The sequence below is a fragment of the Brugia malayi genome (genome assembly GCF_000002995.4).
Source record: "Brugia malayi strain FR3 genome assembly, contig: Bm_v4_ChrX_scaffold_001, whole genome shotgun sequence".
Classification (NCBI taxonomy): Eukaryota; Metazoa; Nematoda; class Chromadorea; order Rhabditida; family Onchocercidae; genus Brugia; species Brugia malayi.
Genome location: NW_025062479.1, coordinates 11,342,168 through 11,353,294, shown reverse-complemented (window position 1 = coordinate 11,353,294; position 11,127 = coordinate 11,342,168). Strand labels below are relative to the sequence as shown.

General features: G+C 32.2%; 1 protein-coding gene across 2 annotated transcripts; it reads left to right on the top strand.

The window, feature by feature from the left end:
- Positions 1 to 5,762: 5,762 nt before the first annotated feature.
- Bm5647 (RNA binding protein, putative) lies at positions 5,763 to 11,127 on the top strand (the record flags this gene model as incomplete). 2 transcript variants are annotated; one of them, XM_043074481.1, is made up of 8 exons in its annotated part: positions 5,763 to 5,786; positions 6,014 to 6,191; positions 6,753 to 6,931; positions 7,076 to 7,276; positions 7,475 to 7,567; positions 9,232 to 9,283; positions 10,440 to 10,778; positions 10,937 to 11,127. In XM_043074481.1, the coding sequence occupies 8 exons, from the start codon at positions 5,763 to 5,765 to the stop codon at positions 11,125 to 11,127; spliced, it is 1,257 nt and encodes a 418-aa protein (XP_042930415.1). The 2 variants fall into 2 exon arrangements, with proteins under 2 accessions (XP_042930415.1, XP_042930416.1); XM_043074482.1 differs by lacking the exon at positions 5,763 to 5,786 and having other exon boundaries at positions 6,017 to 6,191.

Genomic DNA, 11,127 nt, shown 5'->3' with positions numbered 1-11,127 from the left:
ATTATAATAGCTTGAACAGAACGAAGAATTAAAAATACCGAGGCGTGGATAGGACAGAGAGAGAGAGAGGGGGAGGGAGAAAGAGAAAGAAAGATTTATGACAATTATAAAGATGGATAAAAGCGGATTGGAGGTCAAGATGACAATAAAGATGGCAGATGACATCGATTAAATTGTGACATGAAACTCGAACTTTGCTTTATTTTTAGTAGTAATAGGTTCTCTGCTAGCTTAGTTACGTCATCATTTGAAATGCGAATGAAATGCTGCTTCATAGAATTCGAAACACAACCAGTTGTGTTAATATATATATGTCTGTCTATGTCTGTGTATCTTTGGTTCTTGTGTATATGTCTATGTGTGCTGTTAATTTTGTCAACTATTTCTGGTGAAGAATTGTCGTATAGTTTTAAAAGCAGACGACGACTAAATACTATTATAAAGATATAAAAGCAAAAGTACTTAGTTTCTAAGGATTTCAAGTGAAAAACTTATTGCTCTCTCTGTCTCTGTCTCTCTCTTCCCATCCCTTTCCTTCATCCATCTTTTTTTTTTGCAATTTATCGTCTTTGACAAGATGTAAATAATAAGTTTAGAGTTGTATCTGTTTACAACTGCATCTACAATATTGCTGTAAGCAGCATCCTTTAACTCCTCAGTTTCATTTCACATTACGAACAAATCTTATTGCCTGCAAAATTAGGCTGTTCATTTGATAAAATGAATGTTAAATGCTTACTTTTGCATTAACAATGCTCTTCTGTGAATGAAAATATGTATGAATGAATGCATACATATTTTATATGTATGCATTCATTCTAAATACTAATGCATGCGTGCATTCTTCCTTCTCTGCTACGGTTATTAAATAATTGATGATTTAAAATCATTCCATAACTTCATGGCTTTATGCTATTATTAACTTCTTCAGCTTCCTTTCATCCAAATATGTTGTCCAAACTTGATACCCATGATATTACTTATTACTATCATATTACGTTTGTAGTAATTAATAATAATAAATAACTAAATAAATAATGATAATAGTAACCATAATAATAATAATAACAATAATAATAATAACAGTAATAATAATAACAATAATAATAATAATAATAATTGATAATAATAAATTTGTTTGGAAGTGATATGGAGACAATTTTTTTTTTTTTTCATTTAATAACAAGGAAATTTGGATTTCACTCCTTTTATTATAATTATTTTGATAAGAAATGATTGAAAAGAAAAGGAAAGGGGGAAAATGGGAAATACTCTCAAAGTTTATAGGATTTCATGCAATCAGTTTTTTCTTTATTTTTAAATTTGCTATTCCTTCGTTTCACCGCTCCCTCTACCAATCATTTTTTCATATTTCAGAATTTCATTATCAGTTATCATCATTTTCATATTTCCCTCTTTCTTTCTTTCTTTTCCTTTTCTTTTTCTTTCTTTTCCCTTTCTTTTTCTCTTTTTGATCCTTTCATTCATAATGTTTAACGTTATCATGATAAATGATTATCTGTTAGATATACTTTCCACTGATCACCCTTTTCCCTTTTTCCCAATCATAAAATTCTTTTCCTCTCCCTTTCTTTCTAAATGAAATGGGCAAGAACAGAGAGAGCGGGAGGGAGAGAGAGAGAGTAAAGTGTGCCTTAACCAAAAAAATATTAAGAGTGAAATCAAATTTTTACGTTCCTCAAAATGATTCATTTCAATATTGTTAGGCAGTTTCGTACATTATGAAGCACACTGGATATTCCTTTTTATTAGATCTTCGAAGGAACTAGAGCAGAGCTTTCTGGGACAAATAAATTGACTCATTTCAATCATTTGAATTCACTGAAGTATGCCAAAAATTAAACAAGAAAGAAAGAAATTAAGTCATTCCCGGTGATCACACTTAGCTCAAACTGTCCCAGAAATTTCAATCTTTGGCATTTTTTTTTCCCAATTTTTAAATTTTATTGGAAAGTTTGCTGAAAAGCTTCAGAACTGAGAAGTGATACTAATTTAGATTAGTAAGCCTCAATACTTGAAATGGCATACTGCCGCACTCTTCCCAATTTTTTGTGCCACCACGAAAAATGATGTATGGGTGTACTTTGTAAAAGCAAACAAACATCCAAATGTTCTACATTTTCAATTAATGCTTTCATTCCAAATATCATCACATTTGAAATTCATATATTTCCATTTTCACTTTTATATGCTTATAAAATTTATTATCAAGCATAAATTTATTATTCAATTTAACAAATAAGATTTTGATGATGAAAAGGATTGCTGTGTAACATGCCGATGATATTTGATAAGAATTGTCACTCAGATACACTAAGCTTATCATGTCCATTGCATTTTAAGTGAGGAATGAAAATTTCATTTCTTTTCGATCAAAAATAGTTTTCTTTTTTTGCACCACATTCGTAATTATTAAGCATTAAAATGACAGAGAGTAGTAAATGTGGCGGATTTTGTCATATTGCAATTATGTTTAGATTGCTGACAGAAATTTAATTTGTAATTACGAATATTTAAACACTAATTTGTTTCTATTTTTTTAATCTTCAAAGTATACTTATATGATAAACGTAATTTAATCACCAGGGATGTAGTATATTACAAATAAATTTTTTTGAAATAATAACTGTGGTATTAATTGTCCCACGCAGCGTTTCATTCTTGTTTCAAATTAATATTCTGAATTTCGTGTTTAATATAAGATTTTATTAACGTACTAATTAACGTACTTCTTTTTTTCACTGAGTAATTTCAAAAAAAAAAAAAAAAGAAAGCTAAGTAAAACATTCGGACTTACTTCTTATAGTAAATAACATGACAGTCTGAATTGTTTCTGGTTAAATTTGAAATGAACGGCTGGTAATCGAATTAGTTAATAAATTTAAACAACTTTTCTTAACTTTGTATGTAATCATTGTACTTTATTTAATTAGTGATCAGTACATTATCATTCATTTTTGTGCTATTATTTGTTTTTTTTTCATCTATGCCTATTTGTTTTATTTTTTCATTTTGTCTTTCTTTTTGAGAAATTCCTTTTACCTTCTTTTTTTTATTTTTTGTTTTAATCCAACAACAAAAAAATTCATTTTTTTTTTTTTTTAGGATTTAAGGTTATATCTTTTCCATTTCTTTTTATTTCTATTTATATATGATTTAAATTTCAAAATTCTACTTTAGAAAAGATTTTTCAAGAAAAGAAAAAAAAAGTTACGAATGACATAAAATGGATTTTATGAAATTTTCATCCTTTGTCTCTTTTTTTCTTTCTTTCTTTCTCTCTCTCTTCCTTCTTGCCTTCCTCACTCCCCTCCCCCCCCCCTGCCTCTCTCTCTCCCTTAAAGTATTTGTAAATGAAATGAGGAAAAGTTGATGATGATGATAAGCAAGAAGCTTTTGAATTTGACGACTCATCATCTATTTTTCTCTTCATTCAAACTATTGTTTCTTTCTTTCTTTTTTTTTTTCGTTTTTTTTTTTTCTTACTGCTTCATCATATTGTTAATTCGTTAGGAACAAATCCGCCCTTCCCGTTAGGCTCAATTTTCTCGACTCTTACTGCATTCTTCCATTGATTTATGATGATAGACCCGAGAATGGTAGAGAGATCGGGAAGAGAGGAAGGCATTCCTTCCGTCAATTCAGGATCGATCCAATCGCTCCACTATCAATCCTGTTGTGTCATCGACGCTAGTCTACTTCAAAAATTTACCACTATTTTCCTTTTGTTATATGTGCATATGCATATATTTACCACACACACATAAGTTCTTCTGAAAAAATATATATATATATATATATATATAATTCTAGGCAAATTAGTATTTTAACAAAACTATTAGATAAAGTATGTATATATACAATATTTATTATTTCAAAACCTTAGAGATATTCTTCATTTCTTTATTTTTTTTCCACTCTTCTCTTTCGCTCTCTCTTCCTAACCTTTATCCTTTAATTTGAATTATTTGATAAATCTCCTTTTTTTCTGATATTCTGTCACTATAATTTGCTATAATTTTCTATTTTTAGAATAAAGATTTGTTAGGAATATATATGTAAAATAATTCGAAGTGTTGCGCAAATTTTAAATTATTTATGAATGCGATATTGCATGCGTTATATGCGACATAAAATTTTCTTTAACTAATGAGAATTAAAATAAGGAAATTGAAATGTGGATAGTGTTTTGCTTAAGTAATTTGTAGTATTTAAGTAATTCAAGAAATGGAAACGATAGCATTGCGAGGGGGAATGATAATTGATAAAGTTATTGGTCAATGTTATGAGTGTATTGCATTGTTTTGATTTATGTCTTTATCTCTTTCTTCTCAGCAAGCTTTATGAATTTTTTAGTTTCATAATATTTCTATTTAATTTTTGATCCTTTATTTTCATTTGTTTCTTCCGTTTTTTTTTTCTTTTTCCATTTTAATTTTAAAGATTGAAATTATGAATGTTTTTTTTTTTTTTTTTTTGGAACCATATTAGTCGAATGTTTAACTTATTGATGTTGGAATCATCGCGGATGAAAGAAATATGATGAAAGAAAAAATGAAGAAAATGTTCCATCTATTCTGATCATAATGAATACATGTTGGTGTTGTGAATTTTTCTTCTTGAAATTACGATTCTTTAGTCATAATAAGTCAGAAACAATCCAGGTTTCCTTTTCTCTTTTTTTGTTTTGATAGAAAGAAGATGAAGCAAATGATAGTTCATACATATTTTTCACTTCAATAAATGAAGTCTTCCCATTTTTAAAATTTAATTAGCCATTTGAAAAGCATCATCCGGACCAATCTTCACCTTAACGACTTTATTCGGTCAATTACATTTTCTACCTTTCTAATTGACACAGGATTTTCAAGTTTCACATAGGGCCTGTAATTTTCGAGCATTGTAGGAATATTCCGGAATGTTTCCAGTAAAAGTCTGTTATTCTGGGTAAAATGCTCTGGTGAGTGGTCAGTCTGACGATCTTCCTATTGGTGGAGTCTTTTTTCTGTTTTTCTTTTTTTTTTTAAATCGAAATAATGATGACCGATAGCCATATTGATGATATGTTGATGATTGATAGTCACTTTGATTTGGTTAGATATGAAGTGGTTTACTATTATGTGAGTGATCTCATAGTTGCACCTCAACAAGCAACCACTGAATAATTATCGTATCATCAGCATCCAGCGACTAAAGTGATCAGTTTACGCGACTGGTTCAGCATCAGATATTCAAAAATTTAATTAATTTTAATTTCTCAAATTTGGAATTGACGTTTTCGTGGCAGTTTAAATTTGATATGCGTTCCTCCAAATCTTTGTTTTTATTTTTTACAGGTATAAGGAGGGATAATGCTTATAAACTTTAAATTAATCGAGAAAACCTAGTGTTTAATGGATAAAATTAATTAGTGGTGATATTCTGCTGGTAACAGGCGGTGAATGTAATACAGTTTGTGTCAATTCGTTTAGCATCATCGCAGCTTACCTCTTTGAATAGCTTATGGATTATCATTTCTCATATCCATATTCTTCATAGGTCGTGTGGCGATTATCTTTCGTTTATTCTGATTATTTTAAATTTTTTCGTCATTTGTCACCACACTTGGTCAGATATTATATTTGTAAGTCATCATTTGATGAACGTAAAATTAATCGAATCAGGGATTGCATTGCTGGTGCGAAGTTTTTCTAGCGCCTTTCAAACACCGAATTTTCTGTACTTCTTGCTCATATGTCATCATGAACTACAGATGCAGCATGCAAGTATGTGTGACACTGTTATAATGTGTCTTCAGTAGAAGCAAGTTTAACCTTATATAGTTTCAAATATTATGGTAGTTATTACATCTTAAAATTCAGGTTAGGTTAGGCTAATATTATCCTCCGATGTCTATCGAAATTTAGTTTCCAGAATTATTGTAATGTTAAGTTGTTACGTTGAATATATTATTTTTCTTTTTCCGATGAATAATGCTCCTTTTTGGTTGCAGATTATGCAAGCTTTATATCAATTATCAGCCAATGCAGCACCACAAGCGTTCCAGAGTCCTGGACAGCCACCTGTTAATCTTGCGGCTATGAAACAATTCATGCAAGCCGGCGTTTCCCCTGTACTTCTGCAGCAAATCCAAGTAGCTCAACAACAACAGTTTGCCGCAGCTTCTGCAGGTATTCATTTATTTATAAGGTGCTGAAAGTTTCTGTAAAATGAGTCTTCGGAAATCCCTCACTGGGAAATAAATAACGAGCATAGTTTCATCGGTAGAAGATAAGAAGAAAACATATGCAATTTTTTTTATTGCCTTTTTTTTTTTACTAGATTTTACTGAATTCACAAATCTGATGCGTTAATAGGTGATAAGTTCATTATCTTTTGAGCTTAATTTTAAAGGAAGGAAGTTATGTAGTGTTTTTTTCCAAGTAATTCAATATTTTTGGAGTGAAAAAAAAAGTGGACTTATGTCTCGAAGCAGTGGTTTGTATTTTGCATACGCTTAATCAAAATTTTTACTCGAGGTTTCTAATGTATATACAATGCCCAACTTGCGCCATATTGTTTTTTATCCGTGAATAATGAGCAGTCAATATCCATGCCAGGTGATGTCGAATGTACCAGGGTAACGAAGCATTAAATATTTTCATACTGTAGTTGTGGTAATATGCCAATCAAATATATCGTCTAATGTTTTTTTCCTGTCAGATATTTTAATAAATAAAGTTAATTTGCAGCAGCTGCAATGCATCAATCGGGTGGGTTGCTTGCAGCACCCGTAGTTGGTACTGTTGTATCAAATGCAGAAAGCGAGAAACAAGATGAGAAGTTGGCACGAGAACAGTATGATCTCCAAGTCCAAATGCAAATGGCTGCAGTTGCAGGGATTGGGCCACAGATACCACCACCTTCTGCAGTTTGTTTAAACTTATAAAAATAAAGGTATTTTAAATAAGCAGAGGTCAGAATTCCGCTGAAATGCAAGTTTATCCGAAAATCTATTAATTTGCAAAGCCTAAGCCTACAGCTTTCCTCAATATTATTTTAAATTTTCCTTTAGGTCCAGTCGCAGCCAGTCGCACCAAATGCTTTAACGACACCGGATCCATCTACATCGTCAAATTCCGTTGATAGTGCACCCAAACGATTGCACGTGTCAAACATACCATTCCGATTTCGTGATCCCGATTTAAGGGCAATGTTTGAGAAATATGGGCCTGTAACTGATGTTGAAATAATATTTAATGAACGTGGTAGTAAGGTAATTGTGGCGTTTTTTATTGAAACAAAAAAAAAAGAAGGTTAGGGAGGGCAAATATAGCTTATCTGATTAGTTAATTCATTTCTACGTGCTTCGGATTTTTGGGCGAAGCAAGCGTTTTTTCTTTTTTTTAAATCAAAATTAACTGCCTAAATTTCAAAATGTTGTTTTTGCTTCAAACTGTTCTGCTTTTTCCAGGGGTTTGGTTTTGTGACTATGGAGAAATCAGCAGATGCGGAGAAAGCTAGACAAGAATTGCATGGTTCTTCTGTTGAGGGTCGCAAAATAGAGGTTTGCTTGTTTGTTATGCACCAAACGAAGCTATTAAAAAGTCGGCTTATGGTTGCTCTCTGTCTTGTTACGAAACGTTTAGTTTACCGGGTATAATGCTATTGCTAAATATCTACCTGATATATTTGCTTGCTACAAAGTTGAGTTTCTGGAATATGTTCTACTTGAGCATGAACTTCCCGGCACTCTTTTGTATTACAAACTTTGCTCACTTTTTTCTCTCTAGGAAACTTCCCGACACTTCTTTGTATTATAAACCTCGCTCAAGCTTACCTTCGCTCACATCTGTCTCTAAGCTAAGATATTTTGCATTTTTTGCGTCCCTTTTTTTGATTATTTTTGGCTCATTGTTATTTCTGCAAGCAACTATGAAATCCCCTTATTTACAAAAAACCATTTTCTCATATTTTTGGTTCTATATTAGAATATTTTTTCTATAGGATTGAATCTGTCTCAGTCTCCATAACCAACTTATGCACTCCTTTAAACTTCATTAATTCAGGGAATAACTAGCCTGAAGATCTGCCATGAATGGAAAGTGTATGTCACATCTTTTTATCGTTATTGAGTAGACCTTATTTTTCCTAAAATTAATTTCTGTGTGGAAAAACTTCTAGCTGATCCCAAACACTTATTTTTGAGATTAATTATAATTTCCAGTTAGGGCCTTCACATCGCGTGGGAAAAGACTTGGGGGAAATGATAATTTCTAAAAAAGAATGACAAAAGCAAAGGTGAGAGATAAAGTGGACTTTTCTCCCAAATAACTCTTAAGGTAACTTATCTGAAATTAGAAATATCCAGAATCTAGAGTGCTAAAATTCAGCGAGAAAGCTGCAGACTTGGTCTTGAAAAACTAATATGTTCATAATTTGGTGTCTCCTGAAATCCAGTAAAAGAGAGCAGCTGTGATGGTGAATGCACTTGTTTAGTTCCATTCTTTGAATCAAAACAATGTTTTCTATTGAGCATGACGCTTAATAATTGTTATTGAAAATTCACCGTAGGGGGCGCACATACGTTTTTGGGATCGTCTAATTGTGTTTGCTTTACACAGAGAATTTGCATCCTACTGCATTTCTGTATTTTAATTTTTTTTAAATGGACTTTTACTAATCCTTGCGAGCTCGGATCTTTTCTGACTATATTTAAAGTTTCCTGATCCTTTGCATGGCTACCCATTGAAGTGTGGAGAAATCAAACACTTAATATATATGCTATATCTTAAAGAGGCAATGCTATATATATATATATATATATATATATATATATATATAGCGACCTATGCCTATTGATTTTATTTCACCTGGCTTACCAAGATACCAAAATATTCCAGATTCCAGGAAGCTTTTCTCCCCAATCATTGGGCCACTCTTACGTTGCTTTATTCGCCCAGTATATGCATTCATTTATCGATATTTTAGATTTAACCAAGATCCTCTGAATTTTTTGAAATCTCAAATTTCTGATGGGGAAATATATTTTTCTTTTTATAAACGCATATTCTTAAATCTGTTGATATTTGGCAGATGTTTCTTTTGCGGTGCTTACTTTTTTCTTTATCGTACGTTTCGCTGGCATGTTTCTCACAAGCAAAAACAAAAATAAAAGAATAAGACTGTGGAAGTTATTCCGGACGACTCCTAATAGTCGCCTTTTTTGAGGTGAATTGCGCCACTGCCCGTATACACACCAAGAAGCCGAAAGTCGCACCCGGTGAGCCGAAATCTTTATCTTATTTTCAAAAAAAAAAAAAAAAAAAAAAGAAAGAAATACAATTGAGAATGAGAGAACGAAAGTGACGTTACCTGTTACCTAATTTTAAACTTTTTCGAAAAATTTATATTGTCTTTTCTTTTCGGTGTTTTTTTAAAAATTTGCATAATCTGCATTTTTCTATTTAAAAAAGGAAAAACTGCATTAAGTAAAATTGGGTTTGCATGTAAAATGATCGATTGCACGTTTTAAAGAAGTGTTGAGAAATGAAAGGAAGGTGCAGATTTTGTAACAGCCATCCGGCTCCGTGCTTTTTTTATTGCATGCAGTTGAACTTTTTACGCGTTGTTGCTTCAAATAATCATTGAAATTCTGCATATACTTGTCAAAAAAATAAGGGCAGCTATGTCTGATGGATATGTTTTTTTGTTGTAACTGTTACTATTATAATAATATTTATGATTATTATTGTCATTATTATGTTATTATTAATACTCTTATTACTGCCACTATTACTGTTTTCGTTTTAACGTGCGAGTAAACTGCACGAGCAGCGCGCATTTGGGTTAAAGTGTAGAAGTGTGAAATCTGAAATTAAAAAAAAAAGTGGTGGATGTTTTTGCAGTTTTGTTAGTTTAAAATGCTCACTTCCACGCGCTGCACTTGTGGCTCCTACGCATGTTTTGTCAAGTTACGCTGAAAGTTTTTATGGTATATGCTCTCACATTTTACTGTGCATGAATAGTTTGCAAAATGTTTTTTCCTTTTTCCCATATTTTCGTTTTTGTACCCGAAAAATTCCGTACATGAAATTTGAGCAGAATTTCAATTTAAATATTTGAAGAAAAACATACAAAAAGGAAGAAAAAGGAAGTAGAAAAAAGACACTTCAGAGAAAAGAAAAGAAGATGGAACGCAGGAAAAGAATTAGTGAGAAGGATAAATAAAGGACCGAAACGGATTACGCAAATAGTTTTCGCCGCTTATAGTTTGCTGCTCTTAACTTTGATATATTTTATTATTACTATTATTAATCGTTATTATGACTATGTTAGAAATTTTCGAACTATTTCAAGTCACATTTGGTTTTTTTTTCTTTTTTGAAGTGAAAAATATTATATGCATAAATTTAGCCGGAGTTAATGCATTTTTCCAGGAATGGTGGATGCTAGTTTGGCGGTTGCCGCATTGCAGGGTGCAGCACTTCAACAAGCAGCTGCAGCAAATCGTGCGTTATATTTACGAAATCCGTTAGCGCAAGCGTTAGCAGTTCGGAATTTGCAAACTCTTAATGTGCAAAGTCAACTTGCTGCACTTGGACAACCTCAGCAGTTGAGTTTCATTACACCAGCTCTCGCAGCTCAAATGCAAAATCAGAGTCTGTTACTCGGTGCTGCTCAGTTGCCTCAAACAACTCAACCACTGCAACAATCTTATGATCCAACAACAACTTTATTAACTGAGCAGGCACGTTTGCAGCTTGTTGCTGCACAAGGTATGTTATGCTTCCTATTTGGAAGATTATGAAAAAGAATAAGTGTTTCTGTTCGCATGTTTAGTAACTGCCTCGTTATGAAGTTAAATTTAAATCAATTTCCATACAAATTTCATCAATTCTGGTTTGTATCATAAATTTTCACCTGTTTTCTTAAGCAGCAAATCCGGCTTTAATGGCAGCAGCAGCAGCAGCGGCAGCAGCAGCGCGTAATGCTGTGGCAGGTACAGCTGGTACTACATCCATTGGTGAGCAGTATCTCGGTCAAGCATTAACAGCAGCTCTACCAGGCTATCCAGCTATGGCAGCAGCTACGTATCGTACGCTGAATCGTTTTGCACCATATTAA